This window comes from Falco punctatus, assembly GCF_963210335.1.
Source record: "Falco punctatus genome assembly, chromosome: 5".
Taxonomy (NCBI): domain Eukaryota; kingdom Metazoa; phylum Chordata; class Aves; order Falconiformes; family Falconidae; genus Falco; species Falco punctatus.
In genome coordinates, this window is record NC_137584.1 from 87,980,831 (window position 1) to 88,008,223 (window position 27,393).

General features: G+C 42.8%; 1 protein-coding gene across 3 annotated transcripts; it reads right to left on the reverse strand.

Annotated features, from left to right (window-relative positions):
* Window positions 1-3,137: 3,137 nt before the first annotated feature.
* LOC308064127 (aprataxin and PNK-like factor) lies at window positions 3,138-24,994 on the reverse strand. 3 transcript variants are annotated; one of them, XM_080388088.1, is made up of 7 exons: window positions 24,837-24,994; window positions 22,569-22,746; window positions 19,521-19,909; window positions 12,471-12,596; window positions 9,985-10,031; window positions 8,693-8,731; window positions 3,138-3,926 (listed from the first exon to the last, which is right to left on the reverse strand). In XM_080388088.1, the coding sequence occupies exons 1-7, from the start codon at window positions 24,977-24,979 to the stop codon at window positions 3,721-3,723; spliced, it is 1,128 nt and encodes a 375-aa protein (XP_080244214.1). In that variant the 5' UTR covers window positions 24,980-24,994; the 3' UTR covers window positions 3,138-3,720. The 3 variants fall into 3 exon arrangements, with proteins under 3 accessions (XP_080244214.1, XP_080244215.1, XP_080244216.1); XM_080388089.1 differs by lacking the exon at window positions 24,837-24,994 and adding an exon at window positions 23,183-23,357 and having other exon boundaries at window positions 22,569-22,750; XM_080388090.1 differs by lacking the exons at window positions 19,521-19,909; window positions 24,837-24,994 and adding an exon at window positions 23,183-23,356 and having other exon boundaries at window positions 22,569-22,750.
* Between the last annotated feature and the right edge of the window lie 2,399 nt (window positions 24,995-27,393).

A 27,393-nucleotide genomic window follows, 5' to 3' on the forward strand; every position in this document is an offset into this window, starting at 1 on the left:
CTCTCCCCACAGCGGACGGGTTGCGGCGGGCGCCGCTCCCACCCCCGGGGGCAGCTCCCCGCCGAGGGGGCTCGGCCACAGCGGCGGCAGCAGCGGCCGCCGGGCACAGCCGCCCGCGGGGAGGCGCCGAGGCGCACTGCCCTCGCCGCAGCCAGACGCGCTCCGGGGAACCCCGCCGATTCCCTCTCTTATGACAAGGCGCCACCCCATTGGCCGGCGGCCTCGACGCCTCTGGGCCCAGCCAATGGCGAGCGCCCTGGCGCCTGTTGCTAGGCGACAGCGCCCGCAGCCCCGGCGGGGCCCCGGGCAGCCCCGGGCCCGGCCCGGCCCAGCGCAGGCCCAGCGCGGGGGGCGGCGGGCTCGGCCCTGCGGAGGCCGCGCACGGCGGGAGCCGAGGGGCCCCCTTGAGCCCCCCTCGACTCCTTCCCGCGAGGAGCCTGGTCACAGGGGGACGGCCACGTGAGCTGCTCCAAAAACACAGCGGGGGTGTTGCACAGGGCACCGCGTCCACCCAGGCCTCCTCAGGCGGCCGCAGGGAGGGCAGCGGGCCTTCACCCCGCTGCAGGGAGAGGGCACTCGGCCAAGCCCTGTAACGTGCTTCCCTGTCAGCATCAACACCGCGCATGCTGACTCCCTTCAGCAAAATACATTGGGCGATAAACTTGCAAGACACTTGCAATAAACTTGGTGAGATTCCACAGCTGAGCGTATGGAAATCTCTTACTGCCTTGCTGGCTGCCCAGATGTCACGGCAGGATACTGACGAATTGAGAGGCAAGGAAAGCAGACAAGAATTAAATTCATTTGAAAATTAATTCATTTAGGTTAAAAATGAAGTCACATTAGTTTAACTAAAGAGCTGCATTGCAGGTACCGCTCCAAGATTAAGTCATTATCCAAGAGTTCATGTGTATTCAGGCAACCACAACCAAAAATGGCAATAAAGAGGGGACTGCGCGACAGGAGCAGCAGAGCAGCTCCCTCCTCTCGAGCCCCTGTCAAGGGCAGGTACCTGGGCACGGACCCCAGACGGCCTCCGCGCCCCCTCACCTGCCGTGCCCATGAACAGGCCAGCAGAGGTTTGTCTCAACCCAATTAGTGATGGTCAGTGGAAAACCCCTCCCAGGGTCATGCCTGGGCTGGGGCCTCCTCTCATTCTCACCTGAAACAGTGCCTGTTTCTGAGGATCACTCCTCCAGAAAGACATAAGCCAAGGAGAAAGCAGCCAGAGGCTATGGCTAAGAAGGATCAGGGCTTCAGGAAACAGGGTCTCACAGGATTAATCATCCGGTGAATGGACTTGTTTAACATCAGCATCTTCTTAACAGAAGAGCTGTCTAAAGGCCTTTAAATACTTCAAAGGATGCTACAAATCAAAAGGCAATTCACTTCTCCCCATGCTCTGTGTTGAGGACAGACGCTCCATGTTGACCAGGCTTTAAATGAAGGCAAGGAGAGGCATTTGAGCTGTTACAGAAAGAGAGTTTGGGGGCAGTTTGAGAGCTGCCTGTAGCACCACGAGATAAAAGGAGGGAGGAGTTACAGTCTGCACCCCAACACACAGGGAACAGAGGCTTACACATCTTATAGCCAGATTAGTAAAGCGGATGGGTACCCTCTCAGGTGACAGCTGAAGAGAAGCACTTCTTATTCACTTCGTTTGAAGTACAGTATTTAAAAATGCGTTTGCTGGGGAGGGGGCAGGGGGGTAAATATTTCACCAGTCTGGTTTTTTTCAGAGCAAAAAAGCGTGTATTGCAGGGTAATGTGATGCAGGCTCTGCACGGTGAAATGTTACCCTCTGCCTTTTGGAGGCAATTGGCACAGACAGTCAGAATGTGCCCTTGATTAGTTCAACAACGTATTTACAGAATAAACTGTACCCAGAGCCAGTGTCATCACAGGACTACCTCTAGACTCAGCTCACTGAGCTGCGCTGCGTTTCTGACTCACTGAGCAAATACTGGGTAACTTGACACTTGAGGGTCTGCTGAGCGCCTGGGTACTCTCATCTGTATCTGCAAGAGTAGTTTCAATCAGGATTCCAGTATCCTGGAGTTACCAGTTCATTCTGCCAGAAGAATAAAAACGCATCCTGCTGTTAAGAAAAGGATACAAGAACAGGGAAATGCACTTCAACAGAGAGAACTTCGACCTACCAGCACAGAGCAGCTCAACGACGGCTTTGACTGTCCCAGTGTGCTGCTTTGGTCACACCCGCGTTTTTCAGTCCTGATCATGCAACATCAAAGTTTACTTCCAAACGTGCTTTTGTGATTACAGATCTGACTAGGAGCGTCCAGATCTGACTTGCTTTCAAAGGAAAGGCTAGTAGCTCCTGTGAGCAGCTTAAATAGCCATGCACAAAATAATGCTGTGATATAGAGTGCTTTGGCTCGAGGAAGGTTATGGTCACAGAAATCACCAGACACTGTACAAAACACCAAACGGATTCTTTCTGCATGGAATAACTTTAGCAAACAGTAAGCCATTGGCCAACAGAAGGTGACCTTCTCCAAATTCGCAACAGCTGCCCATCCTAAATGTTTGCATGTTTGACTTTTACAATTTTTGAGAGAAGCTTCTGACACACAATTGGCAGAAGATGGTCCCCACATCCAAAAGCCCCCAATGCCAGCTTGCAGCAACGGCTGCTCCATTTTAAGCAGAGCACATCAAGCCACCCAGCTGAAAAGCTTGAGTGTACCTGGACGTCTGTCTCCAGCTGCCATTGGGCAGGCATTCCCAGGGCAGCCAGAGCCACACAAGAACACTTCCCCTGCAGAATCTCCAGACTCTGCCCAAAAAGGTGCCAAATTCACACGGCTCCGGTCACCTGTCCTGAAACACACTAAAATTTTTAACTTACTTTCTTGAAAGCTCAGGCGTGCTGTGAACACACGGAAGGGAAGATCTTCCAACAGTCTTTAGAAATCACAGAGACACAAGCAAATGTTTTTTTCTGCAGTATGTTACAAGTTTAATTGTGCAAAAAAACAGTCACCAAGACTTCAGCTTTGTTGTGAACTGAACATAATTCCAGTGAGGTACAGGCATGGGAAGAGGTCCTACTGTAATTACAGCAAATACACCATAATCATTGTTTAGACAACCAGGCGGTTCGATAGGCTGATATACTGTTCTCAAGTGATTTACACATTCTGTATTTAACTCCTGCACATCAAGAGAATCAAAGAAATGACACCCAAGAGGAAAGCCAGTAGCACTGCACTAACTCAAAAGAACGTTAAAAAAATTTAGACAAACTCCCCAGTGATGGCCAAGAAGTAGTCTGCGATACTGCAGGTGGGCAGTGTAACTCCCCTTCATCCAACACTGTACATACTGTCTTTCAGCAAAAGAAAAGCCTTTCTTAATGCCAGTATTTCTTTCAAGCACTGCAAGAAGAAGCATTAACAACCTTTAAAACTGTATTTCAAACTATGAAATACCAATGGTGCTGCATAAGAGATGGGGGGGGGGGGGGGGGGGGGGAAACACAAAAAAGTTTCAGAGCTCAGTCCTCTGGCTCCACCACTTAACAAAACAAAAAAACCCATACGGAAAAGAAAGGCCTTGCTGAATCCCCTCACCCTCATTAAAATCCTCCTGCAGTGCCCGCATCACTGAGGAAAAAACAGTTTTCAAAGCAGTTCCCCTCCTTACACATCCATGTTTCACCATAACCAGCTTGGACATTTGTAACATCGTTCCATGCAGCTACTTTTTGGTTCTAACAAATCTAGACGCTTCTTGCAAAAGCGTTTCAACATCTTCGTTATCCTTGTCTTCTGAACTTGGTTCCCAGTCAGAGTCTTCGTCGGTAGGTTCGCACTCCTCTTCCTCATCACCTCTAAAGCTGTCACCAAGGTCATACTCATTTGGTTCATCATCATTGGCACCGTCTTTCTCCACAGCCCTTTCTCCTGTAGGGACAACAACGCCATATATTCATGAATAATAAATACAGAACTAAAGAGACCTTGCAGGGGCCATCTAGTTAGCCCCTCTCCTCAACAGGAGAAAGGCTCAACTAAAGCACTCTATCCAATGCTGACAGTTTTGTGTGTGATTTTCAAGACTACTATGAAAAGCTGTACCATCCCTCTCTGACCACTTCTGCAGGGCTTACCAGTCTGATCAGTTAAGAAAGTTCTCCCTAGTGGCTTTTCTTCCAGCACTTGGAAAACAGTAATCAGGCCTCTTCTGACAACGTCTTCTGATATCAGAAGAAACCAGTATCAGACAACGTCTTCTGACAACTCTCCTTTCCTGAAGCAGTGGCATACACCATTTCCCTGGTCTTCTTCCCGTTACTTCTGTACCTAAACGAGGCATCTTTCTTGGCATTTAGCCCCTAGCTCTTGCTAGACAGCTATTCTGACCCTAAATTTTCTGCCTGCACCCATCCATATTTACTTAGGGCTGTTTTATACTCTTGCTCTTTAGAAGCTGACATGGCTTTGAATTCCCATTCACTTCCTTCCTGAGCTTCAGGGGAGCAAAGACAATCTCATAGATCACTCGCCTCCTACGCTCTCAACTTGGATCTGTGCTGGGTAGTCTGTGCTTCCTTTCTGCACACAGGTTAAGGAAACAACAAATGCTGAACACTTCTTTCCTGAGCTGGAGGCAGCCTACCCATTTCCCAGTTCAGTCCATTCTATCGCACTGCTGTCTCATCTGCTGCCTATCCATCTTCTGCACAACCTACACGTTGTGATCAAATTGCCTTCTGTCTTCACAGTATGTCACAATACTCTGTACTGGCAGGAATCAAAGACTTGGAAACCTCTATGTATGAGAAATGGATGCTGCTCACAGCATGTTCTTAAACGTTTTTTAGGCAGCTTGTCTTGCAGTCATCCTTTAATTGCTCAAATACGTTGGCATGTTTAAACCAATTCCCAGAGACAGGGTAATCCTGCTTTTTGAAGAAGCCTTATCTACCTGACTCGGTAGCATCTGGGCAAAGTTGCCGCCCTAGCAGCATTGCCTTCTCCTTTGACTTACCAGTAGCTGTGAACCTTTAACAAGTTGATTTCCACTGCTTTTGGACTTTGCCAGATGTGCACAACCATTGCTCTACCAGCCTATGCTACCTCCCTTTTTCCTACATGCCCACAATTCCTAACTAGCCACCGTCTGTTAATATTCCACTCATGTTATGCTGCCCTTAAGTCATACCCCTGAGTAAAGCTCTATTTGTTCCTTTTCCCCCCAGCCTCCGCTTTCTGCATTCTTCTCTCATCTGGAGATAACCTGTCAATGATCTCATACAAGTCATTTATCTGTTGAGCAGTTCTTATCATCTTTTATATGAAACTAGAAATGTGCTTTTCTTCTCAGCTACACAACCCAGTCCAAATCAGCCATGTTTATACCAACCTCACGTATGTCTTCGCAGCTTCTTGAAACCTTGGGTCAGAGCTCCAGACACTCAAGCTATGCGTGTGGTGAACAAGCAAGAACACCAGCACCTGATGTAGTCAGATCACATCCTCTGTCAGTTACATTTTTCTGCTAGTGGGAATGTTACTATTCCAGCATTATCTTATGGTCTGATTAACATTTTATACTCTATAGCAGCTCTCACCCAAGGTTTTCAAAAGCATTTACAGTCAAGTCCCTCAAAGGTACACAATTTTATGGGTGAACTGTGCTACAGAGGCACCCAATGACTACCTCGAATAGAGTCAGCCACGTGTGACGCAGCCGATACTGCAACTGAGAGATATCCTGTGGGCAGCAACCTATACTGTGCACCACCTAGCAGAAAATCCTGAAAATGTCCAACTGTCAATTTCAGCTGTAATCCCATATGATGCTTGCTAGTTTGCTGTTTACCAGACTTTAGAGGAAAGTAATCATGCCCATGTTTACCCATAACAGCAGAATTTCTTCTAAGAAGCACGGACTATGGTTGTGCAGAAGGAATTACGCCTCAGAGGGAGATGTTGAAACAAAGATGCTAAATACATTAAGAACAAAACCTCTCTTCTCAGACGAGGCCTGTGAGAACAATAAGCCCAAGACCTGCTTAGCAAAGAAAAGCTGCTCTTACAGCACTGCAGATATTTTACAACAGAAATAGGAATTCTGCAAAAAATACTGATGACTTCCATATTTTTCCTACAAATGTACGAGGAGCATACTATGTTTTTCATCCCCATCCACCAATGTGTTTAGATTTCAGCAGCAAATGATGCGCTTCCGTCCAGCTCTTCTCACGCCAGCTCTTTCTGCTATAGTCTAATTCAGCTCCACAGCCCCTGAAGCTGCTCATTAAGCACAATCCTGCCTTTCCCCTGTTCCATATTTATAAAGATGACCTTGAAACATTCTCTGAAAGCATGTCCTTTACGTGGGGAGAAAAAGCTTGCTGACCACCCCTTTCCACAGGGTTGTATCTGGAAGTGACCTGATCAGCTTGCTAGATAACATACAAAGAAGTGTGTAGCAGAATTACGCATAGGCCATAGCCACAGCAGGTCGTTCGTCCCAGTAGCAACAAGGTAGTAAGGTCATTCAGCAGTGACAATGTAATGACACCGTAACTCTAGCCTTTCTCCTTTTTTTTTCCTTCGTCTCTTACAGCTATTCCCCCAGTAATTAGCCTTAGACTATTTCGCAGAACACAGAACACATTCTCTATGGGCAACTTGGAATCCATCTCGTAGCAATTACACTAACGATGTTAAAAACTAAACGTGGCAAGTACCATGTAGGTGGCACCCTTCTTCTCTTGGCTGGCGGAGTTTCAGTACACTTGTACGGAAATTAATCCTGCTGTGCTTAACAGTGCAGTTGTGCCAAACAGCACGAAATAAAGGCTGATGGAACCCTGCCTGTGTGATCTTGCATGGCTCGGGACGACCGCCTCAGATGCGAGCTTGCTGAGTGCAACCTTTTACAAGCTTTGACCTCAAGACAACTAAGCAAGCCAGTCAACAAGATAGTGAGGGGAAAAAATAAATTTAAAAAAATCATCAAATACAAACAGAACTTTAACGAGTGAATTACCTTCTTCCCACTGTGCATGGAATATCAATTTTTCCCTGGTTCGTTCTTAGGAAGAGGAGCTGAATTTAACAGATTGAGTTTCACTCCCACGTCAAAGTTTTACACGCTTACAAGAGAAGCACTTTTCCATCCATAGCCACACCTGGCTGACCACCTGCCACGAGCTGCACGCGCAGGATCTACCGTTCCAGTAAGGAAGGTGTTCTTATGAAAGGCACAGCTACAATTTAAAACCTTCAAGATTAGCTTTAATTAGCTTCAGATATGCACACAGTCCAGCTTGCTTCATTATAAAGTCTTAACCACTGGCTGCACTTACAGTGCTGCTAACAATTTTCACCACTCTACAATGCACATTTCTGCAAGGCAGCGGCGATCAAGATGGGGCTTGTACTTGCATCATGGGATGTGGCAAAGCATACAGCTAACAAGTATGCCTCAGAACACACTAGTGCACAGATACAACCACACCAAGCATTCAGTGGCAGCCAAAGTACACACATACACGATAAGGAAATGGGATGGGAAATACATATCTGAGTGGAAAGCAAGTCACAGAACAGAATGGAGGCCAAAACACTTTGTCTAGAAAGCTACAGCTATTTGCACTTCAATTTACTTTCTCTAGAAGGCGTATCTCTCTATTTTGAAGATTTCTTTAGGAAATGTCCAGCCACACCTTGGTGATCTCAAAGACGTCAAGTTAGTTCCCACTTCCACTCGAGAGGCAGCAGCTCCACATCCTCATGCCTTGTTCAGGCCAGTGAATACGGCATATTATCAGACTATCAGACTGCTCTTCAAAGCTCACTTTTAAATTCTTTTAGAAATAACAGGAAGCTTCACATTTGGAAGCCAAACTGAGACAAAAAAAATTCCAGGCAAAAGATGCCTGGAAACAGACCTAAAGGATATTTAAAACCAGAGCCCATGCACCTGCAACATGTAAGCTAATATTATTGGCAGCCGCAAAGCAAGCTAGGTGTACTGCTGGTGAATGGAGGAGATACTCATACACAGTATTACAGGTTACATTATCAAGAGAGACTACAGCTTGCCTGCGATACTACGTAATGCTCACTGATGCCTAGAAACTAAACTTTGCAGGACACGTGCGTAGTTTACAGTGAATGTCGCCCCCAGCTGAAAGGCATTACCCTTCTTCTACACTTCAGTCCTAACAAGCCTGTAACATCAATACCTCAGAGTAAATCTAAGAAAAGCTCATCACCACATCCACAGGTATCATTTGAAAGTTATTTCGAGGTCAATGCAACGCAGAAGGAATATCTCAATGTTTCAAGAGCCATCAGTCTTCATGGGGTAACCTTAACTAGCTGTGGATGAACTACTGGCTCCTTTCGTCCTATTATGAACCCTCTTTAAGGAAGGAAGAATTGGTTTGGTCACACTCGTCTCTCCTTAAAACATTTGTTTGTTTCGCTGCCCGCTTCCAGGGAAGCACAGGCGTGCTCAGCCAGGACGCCTGGCACAAATCCAATTCAGCACTATTACTTGTGAAAAAGGAAGGAGAGTTTTACTAAAATAACGACTACCTTCTCCTCGGGTAAGTGTTATCAAGCATCTCCAGCACTACTAAATGCCCAAAACCCAAAGCAGATCAGCTGCATCCCATGATGATGTGCCCATTCATACCATCAGAACGTACCATTTTTTGAAGTTCGTTGTCGTGTTCGTCTTTCAGTTACTAAAGAAAGAAACGTTATTAGTCAGGTCAGAGTACAACATAGCAATAAGGGTTATTGCTAGGGGTTGCTACAACAGAAGACTGACTTATTAAAAGAAATGCTGCAATGGTTGTGCTGTCTTCACAAGTGTAAAAACTACTCTGCTGCCCCCAAAAGACCTATTTTTTTTTTTATTAAATGATTCTTGAAAGATTACCCAGATAAACAACTCTTACAAGTAGGAACCATGCTGCCTGTAGACAAATGTCATCAGTACTGGTTGCGGTTTTTAAAGCAGAAAATTGCAGTATTTCAAAGCATTTAAATATTTTACACCATTGTTTCCATAAATGCAATTCCTCCTTATTAACCATAGAACCATAGAATGGTTTGGGTTGGAAGGGACCAAAAAGGTCATGTAGTTCCAACCCTGCTGCCATGGGCAGGAGTAACGTCATAATCCTGATTTTTTAAAGTAAAATGCATTATCATTACATTTCCATAACTGTTCTGCTCTAAAGCATTGTTCTTTGCATTGGGAATTAAATTGGAAAAAAACCCTCCAAGTCCAATAATTAAGAAAAAGCACAAAAAATTGAAAGTATCTCTCTGAATTCTCTAAGAACAGACAAAATGTAAACAGTACATTCCCCTGTGTTTTGCAACAAGTCTAGTTACTGGAACATAGAAAGACTTTTAGAATATAAGCTCAGGTTCAGTTTTAACTATATCCTCTCCAAGCCTCAACAGAACATACATGCTATGGGGATGGGAAAAAAAGCTATAGAGAAAATTTACCGCAGTATCCATTTGAAATGTTGAGAAATACTTTAGTGTATTCCCTGTTTTCACTGTAATACTCCAGCTCCAAACGGAGGAAGCAGAATAGAGAGAGCTGCTAAGATCACACTACACCACGCTTAATTTTCAATAAAACATGTTAAACTCATGAAAACAGCCACTTGCCACGTGGCATGTTTCTCAGATCCTAAGATACAAAGCATACAAACTACATCAAGGGTGTCTGACCCAGACCATCTTGCTTCAGTTGAAAAACATTTTAAAAAGTGAATGTTAAGTGTGCAGCGGCCAAGCAACCTGAACTTCCTTATCAGTGTCAAGGGCAGCACCTCATGCTTAAGAGCAAGGGCGCAGGGCAACACAGAGCAAGCCGCAAATGCAGTGTTACTCACTTAAAGCATTTTATTCCGAGGTTTTGGCATCGATTACTGGGTTTGGGGTTCGTTCAGCTATACTGAACAACTTGGCTTACCTGGAGGTGCACTGTGCTTGTATTCTAGCTTATGCTGTGGATTCTTCCTGCAAAGAAGAAAACAGTACAAGCTTGATTTGCCACCTTGTTCCACGCTTAACAAGAACTCAGCAAGTTCCCAGAACTCCTTTGTATCTTGTGAATAATTTTAATTTCTTTTTTAAATAAAATTCTGTGACCAGTGCTTTACTGCAGTGTCTCAGCATATCGAATGTAGGGTGGAAAAAAAAAATAGGGTTCAGTAAGAGTTCCTCTTGTTTCGGCCTTCAATTAAAAAAAAAAAAGAAAAAAAAAAGCTGATCAAAACCAAGAGATGAGATAGTTCCCAAAGTTGTAAGATGAGATGCATTTGTTCAGCATAATAAGAACTGATCCAATTATTTACTCTCACTAGAAACGAAACCAGAACATGAACCTCTGGTGCATAAAGCACAATGCACGCCCAGTGCATCACAAGTCTCAGATACCCAGGCAAAGCTTCAATATTCTGCAACATAAAGCTACAAATCAAATAGTTTGGGAAAATTATTGCTTGTCGCAAAGTACTATCACAGGGAAAGGACATAGAAGGATTGTTAAGAGAGATTATTCATTTCTGCAATATGCTGCTGCAATCCAGAAAGTTCAACATACAAGTGTGTATGTCTTCTATTAAAAAACAGCATCAATGCAATGAAAAAAATAAAATTAAACTTACTCTGGGATCTGCAGTAAATGCTCCCCTCATTCAGGCTGTGATCCAGGTCACAACACGCTGATTTATCCCCCTCCACACACCCCCACCCCCCAAGCAGTTATCCAATGCTGTTCTAATATTTTAACTCAGTCCCACTTACATCGTGCTAATCTGTTGTGTTAGTGCATTAGAGGCTTTTCTCAAGGCTGCACGTTAAAATAGTTTCAGCTCAATTTACTGTTTTGCAGAAAATAAAAAAAATATATCCAACTTTGGAAGAAAACTGGATCAGTTGTCATAATTTTTGCTTCTGAAAAGAATGAAAGCCCACTATTTAAGAATGACATACCACGTGACATTGCTTGAAACACAAGATTGATTTCTGTAACTGCAGAATTTTGGGGATATTTTACAAAACACCCTTGCTGTGAAGACCGCCTTGTAAAACTAGTTATTTATTTGTTTTCTTATCCTTCAAAACCAGCATACTCTTCAGTAGAAATACCTTATTTTCATGTCAAATAACGTGACAAATTCACATACTTCAAGTTGATTTACAGTTTTATGGCTACTGCTGTCCCAAAGTACATGACATGTGCATTAGAAGGGATAGTTATCTGAATAAAAACATGCAAGTACACCTTTTTTTAAATACACTGTACTGAAACAAAAACAGTTGCCTAATTCAGTGTTTTGCAAGTATTGTCAGCATCAGAGCATTTGATCCCAACTCAAGGCATAGCACTTAGATAATTCAATTAGGTATTCAAGTAGTAGCCAGCAGATAAAGACAACAAAAATAACATGAAAACCCTTCAAATGACACCTGTTGCTTCTACCCCCAAAAGAATGAAACGCAGATTAAGAAAAGATCAACTAATGCAGCACAGGAGTTGTCTTACCTGCAAGGGGAGACAGTTTTAGTTCCGCTGTACTCCTGGAAAGCATGTCGGCAATTTCATGACCGGTATAAACCCAGATTCCTGCTCCCGAGATGAGAAATTCATCTCACAGATGTTTTTCAGATGAGAAATACTTCTGTGTTAGCTGAACGTAAGATGGCTTTTTCCTAAAAGCTACCCTCATTTTCTTACATTTTGTGAAGAACACGCTCTTTAGGATCATCACACTTCCCAGGAGAGAGAGAAAATGTTTTTGCTCAAGCACAATCTTGAACAGCAGCTGTTCGTTTCAGTATGCCCCCACAGAAGGGCTGTTGCCTCAAAATATATCCTTTTGTCCATTGCACCAATTACAAAGCAGTCATGAAACTCTGCTAAATAAAAGTGTAAAACCTAGATGTTGAGAAACACATGGAACAAAAGGATCTTTTGAATCAACAGTGGTTAAAAGAAGCAGCAGTCTGCCATGAACTGCATTTTCTTGCTGGTACCTAAATTATGCTTGCTTACACATCAAATACGGATTAAAACAGAGAGTTTGTACAAAACCTCAACAAATATTTTATCAATATCTGAACTAAAAGTTACATATCAGGAACAACGCGTAACAATAAATTATTGTTTCTATACAAGAAGAACAGTTTACTACATGTTGAAAAGTGAAAAAGGTTTGATTTTTGGGCCGCTGAATAGGTTTCAAAAGTCAAGTCTTCAGGTTCGCCGGCTGAAATCACAAAAAAAATTTTGCACAGACTTGGGTGGTGTAAAGGTAGAAGTCTGTCCACAGCAGATTTTGGAAGGCCACAGTCGAGGTTTAACATCACTATCCTATAGCCATTTTGCAACTCCAGGGGAGAACATTCTTAACCGGTAAAACAAGGAAAGCCATTTTGCACAGTGCTTCTTACCTGTAACAAGCCGTTCCATACGGACATTCAGGCCGGTTATCTTTGTTATCCTGAGTTACGATCTCGGTTTCATGATAGTCATCATCGTGAGGGTGACTGAACTGCTGAAAGTGAAGGGGATTCTTCCTGCAAAAGACAAAGATAGATCAAGAACCAACTATTCCATTTTTACGCAAGAAGTGGAGACAAGAAAGGTGTTACTGAATCAGTGACAACTCATTTTTCTGTGGTTACAGAAAGAGCAGCTTTTAACTTTTAATTTTATGCAGAATCTAAGACCTGCTTTCAGGGTAAGAGAAGAAAAGTTTTGTCTCAGCACATGCCACAGGAGGTTAAAACACGAATTCTCCTATTTCCCACCAGCTCCAAGTTTCAGACCTCCAACACATACACAATCTCCTGATGTAGTCATATAGCACGAATCTTACTGAGCAGCTGGCTCGTTAGGACTCCCTCTGGAGCTATGCAAGTGCCATACAAACCTCTCGCAAAGTCTCAGCTCAAGCCGCAAGGATCACCCCTGGCAGCGGAGCAACTGCAGCACTGGAGACTTCCCACGCTCTCCGGTGATCGCCTGTGAGCTTTAGGCAATACGTCTCAATCATTCTGTTCCGTATGAAAGGTACTTCTCACTTGAATACTTCAAATGCCAGCGTATTATTCCAGAGGGATGAAGTACTGAGGCCTGAGCAACAGGCCCCGAGCCAAAGCTGACCTCTAGACAAACCCGCCAACCAAACATTAAATATATTTAGTATCCAAACATCAGCGAAATATGCACGATCATTAACTATGTATGACCATTAGCGAAAGACAGATAAAATATAATCATTAGTGAAGATACCGTGTGTCCTGCCTTGCTTAGAGGCAGGTGGTCAGGGCCATGAAACCAGGTATTTTCTGTGGTTAAAATCCAGCAGATACAGGAATCTCCCTCGGGTCCTCCCTGAGCCCTGGCCAGGCTTTGGTGGGATCTGACAGGAGAGTGAAACCAGATGTTTCTGCATTTGAAATTATGTGAACTTGTTTATTCCCTAGTATAAAAGCCGGAGCCTCTCGCAGTGACGTTGGAGACCTCACCTACCAGATGCCCTGCGTAGGACTTCCCAGCTGCCGGGACAGGCTCTCCAGATCCTTGCTGCAACAAGATCCCCAGCGACTGCGGATCTGGGTGATGGTAATGTATTAGGGCAACTGGTGATGTATCTGTCTTAATCACTACAGCTAACGGTGAATAGTAATGATCGGGTGCATTGCCTTGCTTATCTCTTTCACCGCTTGAATCAGGGTATCGTAGGCTAACCCTTTTGTACGTGCATATGCCTTATTTTCGGCATTAATTTGAAACAAACAGTAAAGCAAGGTTATTTTGTGTATTGGTGTCTGTGTGCCATCTACCGACCCTGTCAATTGGCAAAACACGGAGCAGTCTACTGGACATGACACTGATGGTGCTCTCAGGTTTGCCTTGGCTACCGTGGCATTTTATTTGAAATACCAAATCACAACGACGACATGAAGTTGTACCGTAAGACACAACTCGGAGCCACACCAACGTCAGTGATGAGAGTGCATTACCAGCATCCATGACTTCGTGCTCTACAACACTTAGTCCAATCCAAGGTGAGCAAGCAGTGAATACACATATATGCATCATTCAAAGGCCTTTTCTACTGCTTCTAGGCAACAGGCTTGCGTGCACACCGTACAAGACACGGCAACTATAAACAACATCACTTAGTGAAGATTTTCTGTAAAGCGATGCTAAAAAGAACACAGAAAAACACATCATGACTTCAGGAGAAATTCAGGTGACAGATCAAAAGACACTACATAAAAATTATGTCACAGTGTGAACATACTGTACTAAAAGCAAATCTACTTTTCCCTAATGATTTCTTTTAGAGATACTTTTTCTCAAGCGTATTTAAAAGCAAGAAATGGGAGATGCTTTAAGAAATGATTTTCCAAAAGATATCCGCAAAAGACTTCTGTGATTTACCACATCAATGCCCAGAACACATAAACTTCAACATGTTTGTGCAAATTATAAACGTTACCTGCTTGCCTCAAGCAAGAGGAACAACTTTAAACTAGAGCGAGTACTGCTTTAATTTGTACTTGTTACTGCTGCACTGAGAAACACAAAGCCAGAACCATGTATGTAGCTAGCCACATACACAACAGCTCCCTCACTGACCACAGGCACTCCTTCCTTTAAATTCACAACCGGCTCTTTGGAACTTTCTGCGGAACAGACAGTATTAATTTCAGCATTTCAACTAACAACATAAGAAAAAAGCTTTTGTTACAGCTTTGGCAAAATGACTACTTGAGTGCTGTGAGCTCTACTAACCATTCAGGCACCAAAACAAAGACTAGATATTTAGTATTAATACTTTACATCTCCATTTGCCTGGTACCTTTCATTCAGGAAGCTCAGCAAGCAAGCTACAGATCAACTCTTCCATGAGTTACTTATCAGAGATCCAGTGTGCCTCAGATCTACTTACACAGCTGACAGACGCCTCGTCCTGGTCTTTTCTGTTAATTTCTGCAGACTGTAGGGTAAGTCAATACTGTTTCACTAGGTATCATTGCAAAGTTGCATCTAGCAGTCTTTTATTCCACAAGTTCTCGGGAAACATCACCAAATTCAGGCTGGCTGCCTACTTCCTTTGCCATTCAAAAATAAATGGGATGAAACCAAGTAATTTTAGAGACCGCTTGCTTTGTTTTCTAAATGCACAGAGCTAACTTGCTAGCAATACTAGCTAGAATTTTAATTTGGTCATTTGAAACACAATTCATCTTCTCAAAGGGATACAGAAGCAGCTAATGCTCTGTGAAATCATTTTAATACTTATTCCTACAATAAGATCCTAGTCACCAAGGAAAGAAGGCCTAACAGCTGTCAATTAGCTACCCTATTCTGTTTTAGGTGACAGCCAGTTCCTTTCAAAAATTTACTTCAAAAGCTATTTGGCCAATACCAAACAGCCCTTATTGCAGGAGAGAAAAAAAAAAAAAAGAAGAGAGAGGAGAGAAAAGAAAGAGAGAGGAGAGGAAAGAGAGAAAAGAGTATAGGAGGAAGCAATAAGAAAAAGGAAAGGGTCTTGATGTATGCTTCCTATCACTGGGCTTCAGGATTTTTTGGGCCAGTGGATGATGCTCCTCAAGTTATTATACTTTACCTGTGAAGCACCTTAAACATGTCCTACTTCAGATGCTCAGGACTAGAAAAAAAAAATAAAAATCATAGTTTATCCTACCTTGATGTGGATAATTTATACTCACTCCACTTCTATATGTTGTGCAACAATATCCAGCAAAATGAAAAGCAGCAGAGAAGTGCATAGCTTCTATTAAGCAAATATTATCCCTTCTTGCAAAAATCTTCTTCCTTTTATTAGGACTTTGGTTTGTTTGAGGGTTGTTTGGGTTTTTTTGAACACAAGAGATCTCGGTTGTAAGAGCGCACCATCTTTCATGCTGGAAGTTGCACTCCAAAGTTATTTAGTTTTACAACAAAACCTCGCTGCATAGGAATATGTTATTAGTATGATCAAAAGAAAATCATTAAGCTTTACTTGCACAAAAATTAACCAATGAAAAGCCTATTTTAAGAATAAAGTTTTAGGAGACCTGCCTTCTCATAAACATATACAGAAGCTCTGAATTGGTGTCCCTGCGCTTTGCGTTGCAGAAAATTACACAAATAATTACACAAGTAAAACTTAGAAAGTTCTTCAAAATCGATGCAGTCATCTCAAGCAGAAGCTGAGTGTCGCTCAGTAAAATATTCAAGACAGTTTTCATTGATGCAGCTCCCAAGAGCATCTTAAAAGCTTCTTCTAAAGCAAATTTAAGTGGTAAGGTCAGAATCCCTGGCTCTTCATAATCACATGCAGGAGACTCCTGCCACCCCAAGGGCTTATTTTCTCAGCCTACTAAAGAAACTGGTAGTGAAAATATAATGAATTACCCGCACTAGCTGTAAAGCCATGGAATTCAAGTCTGAAGTTACAAACACCTTACACACACCTGCGGTGTAAGTTCTAAATTGTAAGTCTTATTAGAAAACAGGTCTCAAAAAAAGACAGATGCAAGTCTGTAGCTGCCAGAGGTACAAGCTGAAGGTGAAATGAAAAATACTGATTTTCATAAACAAACAAACAAAGATCAAAGTATTTCGAAAAATGTACACACAAATCCAAAGGTTGGTTGAGCGTGCCCTGCTTTGACAGTTCCAGGAAAGGTTCACACACACCCAGTCAGCACAGAACAGTATCACCGGCTAGCAAAAGGACAGAACCCTGGACCAAAATTGTGAATGACAGTTTCAGAGATGAGAGTTCAGCTGTATCACACCGCTACTATGCAGCCCTTGAAATCGGGGGGTGGGTTCGGATTGGGTTTTATTTTTAATTCCCTATTCTTCTAACTTGGGAAAAACAAGCAGCAGACAAGAAAATGAACCAAAGACAGTATTCAAAGGGTCAGCTCCTTGACAACAAATATAGTCAGGCATAACATACACAGAGCACGTTGCCTCCTAGTGGGAACAGCAGTTTCTTTCGATTTGGTAAAAGCTTCAGACTACCACAGAAAGAGAATCTCACACTGAGGAGGACAACAAGAAGAATCATGTCTGGAGCGAGAGCTGTGAATCAAGCTGGATTCTTTCTAAAGCAGTGGTTTTCAATTCATAAACTAAGAAACTGAGCTATGGGTTACAAAGTTATTTCCTAAATGTTTCAGCTATGTGTTGTGTAAGAGACGTCTAATAAAATCAACTAAACTAACATTTCATCTTTTCAGTTTGTGCTGTTCTGCCAGGCACCTACCAAAGGTGCCTGTCATATCCAGAAGGCAAGTGTCTCTCAACAGCAGTTCACAAAATAAAGACTAGAAAACTGAAGAGCATTTAGTTATCAGATAAATGACATTTGATGACTATGAAACCTCACCTAAAAAGAACACTTTAAGGAAATGGCTTGGTTACCAAAGCAGTCCTCATTTGAGATGTTGACTCCTACAGCACCTTGTGTCAGAAGACACCTTTCATAAGGTGAATGGAAGGAGACGAAAACCAACTACTCATTGTACTGAAAAGAGCACTCAAAGCAGCTTCTCTTCCTCAGCAACTCTACAAACCAGGTTTTGCTCAAGGAAAACACCACACCATGAAAAACTGAATACGCTACCCATGTGTTCCTTCAAAGCGTCCATTCACATCACACACGTGTACATTTCTGTCAAAAACAGGGGTAACTGCAATGGCTTGCTTTACTCCACCACAGCCATCTCATCGATGCAGAATGACTCCTTAGTATTTGCTTTTAATGCAAGCCCACCAAGACAGACTACAAAGCACCTTGCTTTGCTGCAAACCAGCAGGTTTCGTCTCATGACAGCTCCTGAACATCAGAACCGATGGGTTTGATACTTCCTATTTACAAATTTCTCCAACAAAGTAAGATTTTGTTATGTGCTATTTCAGAGCATTCTTTTTTCTTATAAAGCAACGCTTCCCAAAAGAGCTGCCGCCAAATGTTTTAGAATAAAGACCCAAGAAGAAATGTGCACCTGCAGACTCCTATTCCACATTACCTGTAACTAAAACTTGCCTTCCAAAACATTAGGAACCCTTCAGCATGTCAGAGCATTACACCAGCTTAACCCCCACACAGGGGAAAACTTGTCTGAGCAAAAAGAAAAGGAGCTGGAGCAAACTAAAGGCTGCATTTGGACTACCGGATCAGCTTGACTGCCTAATACAACATGTTTCCCTCATAATCATTAAGGGCAAAAACTGAGATGCGTGAAAGTATGCTACGTGTAAACTTGAAGTCTGTAGCGTTCATTAATGCGACAGCTTTACGCTTTTGATATACCGTTACCTGCAGCAATAGGCACGCCAAATACATACAAGAACCCCTTTACTTGTCCTGGCTTGTTTTCTGAGCAACCTCAGGTTTTACTATCGCTCAAGCCGCTTGGGGGAAGAGGAAAAAAATACAAAAGCAATAATAGTAATAATAATTTTTAAAAAATAATCACAGGCCCCCCTGCTTCCTGGATTAGCCTTATCTTTTGTGCTTACAATGTACATGGATTTATCTGGAGCTCAAAACCTTCTCCAAAATGCAGTTTGCACGTCACTGGTCACTTCCTAGCCTCAGGAACACCTCTAGATTCCTATCTTCCATTCAATACATTAACACACCACACTACAGACCTTGCCTGGGCAGAAAGAACGAGCAGGAGACCAGGCACGCAGCACTGGAGTTTTTGAACTTTGCTGCAACCTTTGTAGCGCACAAAACATCTGTATGACAGATCCTTCACCGTGAATCGAGAGGATATGAGTAGCAGAAAAAAAATAATAATATATTGTCCCTCAATTGAAGTATCACCAAAGACACTGACCAGGTAAGGGTACTGACCAGAGAAGGGTTAACAGGGAGTTTATAAGTGTGACTTGTTCGGGTTTTAAGGGGGGTCCGAACGCTTTAAAAAAAACCCAAAAGTGCAGACTGGCCAAGTTATAACAAAAGTAGTTCTTCATTATTTAGGGATAACAAATAGTAAGTATTTTAAATATTCAGATCACAAAGCATGCAATAACTTCATCTTTCATAAAAGTTTCAGCTGCTAATAAAATAAGCCCACAGGGTCTATGTTGGGCATTTCAATCATTTACATCTCTTCTCCCTGCTGGTACATGTACTCTACACACAGCGGGGTTTCTTTCTTTTCTTTTTAAAGTGGACCTTTGTTTCTTATTTCCTACGACACTGCACTGTTCAATTTGCTCAAGTAAATCATCCCTTGTTTAGGCTATACTGGCAGTTAGCAAGACATCCTGGCTCCTCCTTTTAGACTTTTAGGATTCTTGTTATGCCACTGGTTTCTCATCAGTCCCCTGTTTACCAAAAGATCTTTTTCAAATCAAAGCTTGTAACCGCTTTACTGTTTACTCTTCTGTAGCTAAGACAGTACTTCTTAATAACAAGCTAGCTTAAGCTAGTTTTATTTTTGCTTTACCTGTAACAGCCTGTTCCATACATGCAAGGTGTCCTCTTACGCTTGTTGTGTTTGGAGCTTTCTGAAGTATCTGCACTTCTGGTTGAATCAGAAATCTCAGTCTTGTAATCCAGATTTGCATCAGGCTCAAGAATCCCTTCCTGGGCACCAAAAGATTGGGAAGTCCTGCCCCAGTGAGCTTGTTGGCTTGTAGAACCAGTAATCTGCTCTTTGTTTTCTGTGTCCTCAATTCTATTTTCTTTACTGGAGATCTGACCTACTCTTTTAGACAATTTACTATGCAGCTGCCTATCTTTTTTTTCCAGAGAACTTCCAGGGGGTTTTGTTCCGGTCTTGCCATTTCCTTCCATGTTTCTCATGGTATTCTCAAGAGGAAATCCAGATGCATTCTGTGGAACTAGGTTACATTTTGAAGGACCTGGAAATGTACACGCTTCAGAATTAAAAGCTTTAAGGTCAACTCCGCCTCATCATTCCTGTTTTCAAAGGGAGAGAATCATAGAAGAGCCCAGGTTGGAAAGGACCTCAAAAGATCATCGGGGCCAGCCTTTAAAATCTTCTACTCCACTTTCCAAACTCAAGTTAGCTGCTAAATACACCTGCTGAATGAAAGGCTCAAGTTCAGAACACACACGCACTTTAAAGGAAAACTTATTCTAGAGCTCCCGTCCTCAGCTTCAGTTCCCTCACGACACGGTCAGGCTCCTCTCTCACCACCTCGTTTGTGAATAGTCCAAGGACTTCAGTTTACACTAACTTTCGATTAGAAGTACTGCTCCTGAAAAATGAATGCGGATTATACATGTGACGATACAGTAGCCTCTATAAGAACGTACCCTCCTATACAATAATCAATTTCAATCCCTTAAATAGCAAGCTAGATGGAAGATATCTATTTATCTATACGCAGGAGATACAGGGAATTCATGACACACACCTTGAGCTTAATCCCACCCCAATAAATCTTAAACGCTTCAGCTTGTGACTCTAAATCATACAAGAGTTTGTCAGTAGACACCATTAAGTAAAAATTTCCCTTTTGACAAATCCTGCATTTTAAAGTTTGGAACACACGTCCGCTGAAAATAAGAGATGTGTGCTTTAGAAAAAGGATACGAGATACGTAACCAAGACAAGAGCACTGTCCCAACAACTGAGATGTCACCCAGAAGCAGACCTGTATCGAAGGCTGAACTACTTTTGTACATTACCAAACTATTCAAAAGCTTCTGCTCTCTACAGTTTGTGATCTAAGTTCCTCCTCCAGGAGATGTATACTTAGTTTACATGGATGTGTTTGGCAGAGCTGGAAAATCAGGTGGCAGTTACCTATTTGATTTTGTTCCTTTCAATGCAAGCCTCATAAACTGTTAACCAAAACCGCTGCTCAAATGTAATTGCCTCGGGTGTGATTAAGAAAGGGCAAAGTCAGAATTAGTATCAAATGATCCAGACAGCAGCATATTTAGTAAGTCGGCTTGGAGACAAAGGTGACTTTTTTTATTAAGACTCCCAAATTAAGGCTCAGTAAACAACGGCCGCTTAGGAAATAAGCCTTCATTTGCAAAGCAGAACTAAATGACTCTAATTTGCCACTTCCACTTGTGACTTCTCTGCTACATACTTCATACTGCGTATTACATGCCTGTATTGTATGTAATGAGACTAAACACTTCCACGGGCATGATGATGACGACTAGTTAAAAAACAGGTCGTAATCAAAGAAAACCAAAGACAACAGCGCTATTGGCACTCGCTATGACACACGTGTGACCTCTCTGCCACCTGGTGGCTGCCGGCACTTAAAAAACTAAGAATCTTTTCAGTTCCTACCCTACAGGACATTTTCTCAGTTGCCTTAATTATGACAGCAGCAGCGTGATTCTGGTTTTGATATCAAAATGCCAGTCTTTTAGAGCTCTCTAAGATTATTACTTGTGCTTGAACTAACCTACTGTTTTTTCTGCAAAGTTCTGAAGGCAAGTACACTGTGCTTCAGATAAGAAATATTTCTAGAATGATCAGGAGAAAATAAGTAAGGCTTCACAGAAGCTCACAAGTCAGAACACTTCTTCAGATAAAAAGAGCCACTACTTTATATCCCAGCTATCCCGAAGGGTACGCTCGCCATGAGTAACGCGTTTCAGCTAACCTTAAGATTTAATTAAAAAACAAAACCCTAAGAGTTTTCAGTGTCAAAATCCACAAAGCATTATCTAGTAACGGGATTTTAAGTGTTTTATAGATCCTAGAACAGATCCAGCCAATTCTAATGCTAGAGATTAGAAACACCTCCCCCAGGCTGTTCACTTACAGGAAAAGTCAGTGAAAGCCTCAGTTTGCTCTCACCAAAATACTGTTTCACTTTGATAACGATCCTCCTCTTTTCATTACTAGCAGCATTTCACTGCCTATAAACGCAGCTGTAATTTGGGGACACACAGAGACTGACCAGCTGAAGCGTCTGTTCACTTCTTGCCACAGAGCATTTTGGATTTCAGATTACTTTTTCTTGTCTGTCCTTCTTTTTTGACTCAGATTTTGAGATCGTGGCACAAGCACACTCCATGCTTCCTTTCTTCAAAGCCCAGCAGTTGCTACGCCATGTACCATCGTTCCCTGACCATAAAACTTTACCGAGAACGGCACGAGTTTGGGCAAAGTCCAGTACCACATTACATCAGTGTCATACCATCACCTATCCCTAAAAGGTTCTCGGAGAAAGAAACCACACACCAAGCCACTCCTAGGACCAGTACTTTGGCCCATGTCTACCAGCCTCTTGCTGTAAAGCTGAAAAGTCTGGTATTCCTGTGGAACTTTGGGAGCCAAAGTTCCAGACCCCAAGGAAGAAGTGCAAAAAACCTACTCTCATGAAGGCTTCCACCGTCCTCGCTATAGAGCTCTCCAATGGACTGGCATTTCAAAACAACTGCTGAACAACAAATTACAAGCAGAACACACGTACACCCAGCCTTCAACACCACACCGTGAGCTACATTCTCAGTTTTTGAAATACCACGGTTCTTCCCTGAGCCAAAAAATTACCTGAGATGAAGGGACAGGCATGGAAAGACAGCTCCTTTTCCCTTCATCTTGCTCTTCACCTTCAAAATCCTCTGCAGTTTCTTCAGAAGCTGATCTCTTTTTCTGCTGCACATTTACTTGCGGTTTTAATGACGCCGTATTACTTCTTCCTCCTCTCCCTTGGCCTTTTTTCATTCTACTACCTTAAAAGAAAAACAAAAGGGTTCTTTTGGAATGCAACTTTTTACAGTGAAATCCTGACCACATTAGAAATCTAAATCTGCGCTGAAGCAGAACATTGGGCAAAAAGCATGAGAAGTCGCAGCGCTGGGCATGTGCTGTTTCAACCACACATTTTTCATTCCCTGCTTACAGGAATAAAAAGCATATTTTAGAATGAAACAGATGCTTGAGGGGCAAATTTGCAGGAAAACAATAAATATGTGGCAAAGGATATTCGGGATTGACTGTCTCAGTGCCACTGACAAGTTCATTTCCACAATAGGAGCGGATCAGTAAACTACACGGTCCAAGGACAACTTTTACCACACATCTTTTGTGTTAGTATCACCTCAGATAACCACTTTATGCACACAAACATCAATTAGGACACGGCAAAATCAGGGTATGCCCACCTGCCTAGTCACCCACATCACAGCCCATTATTTCATCGGCCAGTAACCAACAGAAAGACAGCGAACGTTGTGCCTCCCGTTGGAAAGCTTCACAGCTCAGAAAACCGCAAGATCTCTGTCCTGAAGTGCTATTGCTGGATATACAGCTGGGAGACAGCCAGGGCCAGACAGCTCCATCTGCTGCAAAACGCATGCAGAAGGAAAATACTTGATGCCATTCTGCAAGACTTCAAAAACTCTCCCCCTTCAAAAAATAGCCATGTGCCAGAGTCATGTTTACAAAGCAAGGAACGGTTCAAATTTTAATGTTTGACTTCAAAATCACAAATCAGCGTTACCTTCCCAGTAAGAAGACAGACAGGGGGAGAAGAAAAACAAAAAAGGGGCAGCCTCTTAGTTTTACTCTCTACCTTTCTACCTTCCCACCCAATATCACCTTAGCAAGATGCAAACCGTTCCACAGTTTTAAGGAAATATTTTAGATTTGCAGAAGAGATCGGTTGTTTTATTAAAGCAACCCATCCTAAACTAGAATCATTCCCTCACATAGGGATTTTTTAAACAGCTCCAGTAGTGTTCATACATATCCCTAGCTCCCCCAAGGTCAGGCCTTCAACAGCACACAGGTGTCCCTGGCCCACACAGCTTCAAATCTCTACAGCTACCTGACCAAAGCGTTCAGCCTTTGAAACAAGCATTAGATACACATACATATCAAAAAGTACAGTACTTGCGGAGACAAAACAAACGAAACCCCTCACCCTACACACATACACCCCCTCCAAAGGCAAGAAAGCAATCACGCTAGCGCAGGACCAAAGACAGTCAGCAGAGGTCCTCTGGTACCTGCAATTTTTATAGCTGAGGGAATAAGCCAGCAGGGAACAGTCTAGAGTTTGAAAGGGGAAGTAAGGGGGGGGAAACTTTTGTCAGTTCCTGGTACTTTTGTAAGTTCCATCCAAAATGCAACTATTAGGCATGCATTTATATTTTTGTAAGGGAATGAAAATTTTGGATTTTGTTTTTCTAAAACCAGGGAAATATGCACTTGACAAGTAATTTAATTAAGTCAAGTACACAAGGTGAGTTTCTGGTGATGCAGAGTGAGGCTCTAACAGTTAAAACAGAGACCTTTATATGCAAGTGCTTTTTGTCTCTGGTTTTTTAAACAAGCATTAGGAATATGGAAGTTAAGGGGGGGAAAATTTTGACTCACATTCTGAACTGCCTACCAAATGAAACTATTGAAAATAGTTTCACTTTCAAATGAAAATTTGAAAAAATGCTGCTGTCTGGATCAGTTGATACTAATTCTGACTTTGCCCTTTCTTAATCACACCCGAGGCAATTACATTTGAGCAGCGGTTTTGGTTAACAGTTTATGAGGCTTGCATTGAAAGGAACAAAATCAAATAGGTAACTGCCACCTGATTTTCCAGCTCTGCCAAACACATCCATGTAAACTGATCAGAAAGAGCTCTGTCACACCCAGGACTGATGACAAAGGAGGCAGAAGTCAGTCTCTGTTGGCTGCCAGGCATGGAGCACGGGAAGAGAAGGAACAAATTAATACTTTCTATCACCACCATTACAATTACAGTTATATCAAAGCACATAAATATATATTGGTGTGCAAACGTACTACACTGCAAACCTACCTCCTTCCCTTAGAGGCTCAGAAATCCTCTGAACCAGGGGGTCTCCTTCCAGCATCCAAGATGGAAGCACTCTCTTTCTGTGAATAGATTTTGATGGTTTGCTTTCATTATCGCCAGAAAGAGGAACCTGAAAAAACATTTACTGTTTAGTACCTTTTCCCAGTTACAAAAGAGGGGAGGAAGAAATAGATGACAAGTTTGTACCAGTTATGCCCTTCAAATGCAGCCTGGACAACTACCTACTTTTGGGATGGTGTCCATTGCCTGAAATTATTTTTTTTTTCCCCCACACTTCCCCCTCACTCAGAAAAAACAACATCTATAGAAACCTTCATGCAGTAAAAAAACCTCTTTAGACCTTTGGAGGAAATATCTGAAAGGCTACAAACTTCAAGTTTCATAGAAGAGCCTTACCAGCACCTTGCTATAGAGTTTCCACATGTAGAGGTAAAGACAAACAGCAGGTTTAACAAACAAACACCTATTTGTCAAAAAAAAAATTCCCAACCAATCAACTAAAAACCCAGAAAAATCTTGCTACCCTTCTTTCAACTTACTTCTCTAGAAATGAACCACACTCTAAACCTTGGCTCCAAAAACAATGCAAACACACCAAAGTCATGTTCGACACATATTTCTTTACTGCAAGTAATGCCATCAGTTTGAATCTTTACTTACTAAAAGGTAAGTAGCCATCCAGGGATCTCAGCTACAGTAAAGGCTGATACTTCATTTGTTATATGTAGTTATCATCTACTATACAATGATGTTGACCCACGTGTCCCTTCTAACTGGATACACAACAGAAGATCTAAGAAAAATCCCACTTGCTCCATACACTATTTATCAGACTGTCTGAAAGCCACTTGACTTGGTAACATTTTCAAAAAGCAAAAGATGGTTTTTTTGAAAACTCTGTTTTGCTGGACAGCATGCTGGCTACCAGAGAAAAACTGGAGGGCTGGTCGTTTGGCTGTGTGTTTGTAATGGATCTTGACAACACAGCTCCATCACAGCTGTACGACTCAAATGAAATAGGCTGCTAGGACACAATAAACAGACACTATTTACAGGCAGCACAAGGTATCTGCAGGGCAACTACAGGCTCTCCAGAGAGACATTTTAGAGGCTTCTAGGCGGGTTGGAAGAACAGTCATTCATTCCCCTGGACCCTCACAAGTACTGACAGGGCAGTAACTGATGCAGACCACACAACTGAACTGGACTTTGCTCTGCAGTACTGAACTCAGCTACAATATTGTTAGTTCAAAACATTCTTGTAGCAATGGCATTTTTTTTATATTTGAGAGGTTTTATATTTGAGAGATATAGATTACTACTGCAGCGTAATTATCATAAACAGAAATACACAACAGAAATGTATTTATATACTCGTAGAGTAAGCCATCCCAATCAATGAAACAACAGATATAAGTTCACAATTTTGACTGTTGTAATACTCTATTAAAAAAAATGCAACACCCTTTTAATTTTCAACACATGCTTACAAACATTAAAGTAAAATCTGAAGTACTCACCAAACATGGCTCCTCCAGAGCGGCACCACAAAGGGATCCTCTGCGGCCGAGCGCTCAGGGGCTCCTCAAATGCTGCACCATCAACGGCTCACCAGCGTGGCACCACCAACGGCTCCTCTGATGCAGCAAAGGGGCTCCAAGAAGAGCTGGGCATCAAACAAACTGCTCCTCCGGCGCTCCCTGCTAACCACTGCTCTGCTGGAGCGGCACAAAGCCATCCTCTGGAGAGGGGCCAGGACACGATCCTCCGGCGTGGTGACACCAGGACGCCTCCAGGACCGCAAACACCAAGAGCTTTGCTGCGGCGAATGAAGAGACGGGACGCAGCTCGATGCAAGCAAATGTCAATTTATTGTACAGAAGCACGAGTTTCTAGACACGTTCAGAAGCTGCGCGTTTTAAACAGATTGGCTCTTGAAGCTCAGCATTGCATACTGGGCAATCCCCGACTGGTGGTTAACTGCCAGCAGCTAACAGCAAGGTGGTACCTTTCCTTGGCGCCAGGCGCCACCCGTCTCCCACTCCCCCGTGCTCTGTAAACAGGTCTCATCATGTTAATTGCTGTCTAGACAAGCTCCAGCACATCCCCCTCAGCTAACCGACTGCCGCGCATGGTCCTAGTTTCCAGCCCGCTCCTGCATCTCCCCCTTCCTGCTGCACAAAAAGAACCTTGGAAACCGAACGAGTAAAAACAAGGTATAAGTAATAGAACAAATCAAAAAGCAACTAAGACACATTATCAATGTCAAACTAACCCACTGTCTGTGTTCCACACAATTTTACAATTTCCCCTTTTTGTTTTTGAACAGCTGGTACCAGGTTTGCCATGTTCTGCAGGGCCCTTGCAAACATCACAGCAACCAAGGGAACAGCAAACAAACAATCCTGCCGATTGAGGGAATGGATGCCAAAAAGGCTGACATTTTCTCAGATTTTGATACCATGTTGCTGCAACGGGGCGCCTAAAATCCACGCAGCGCATACCATCAAAATCCTCACAGCCATGTCCCTGAAC

Coding starts and splice junctions, on each gene's coding strand:
- LOC308064127 (XM_080388088.1), bottom strand. CDS start 24,979: ATGTTTTTTCAGGTTCCTCTTTCTGGCGATAATGAAAGCAAACCATCA. Junction 8,732..9,984: donor CAAGCACAGTGCACCTCCAG/GTAAGCCAAGTT, acceptor TTCTTTCTTTAG/TAACTGAAAGACGAACACGA. Junction 3,927..8,692: donor ACAACGAACTTCAAAAAATG/GTACGTTCTGAT, acceptor TTGTCCCTACAG/GAGAAAGGGCTGTGGAGAAA.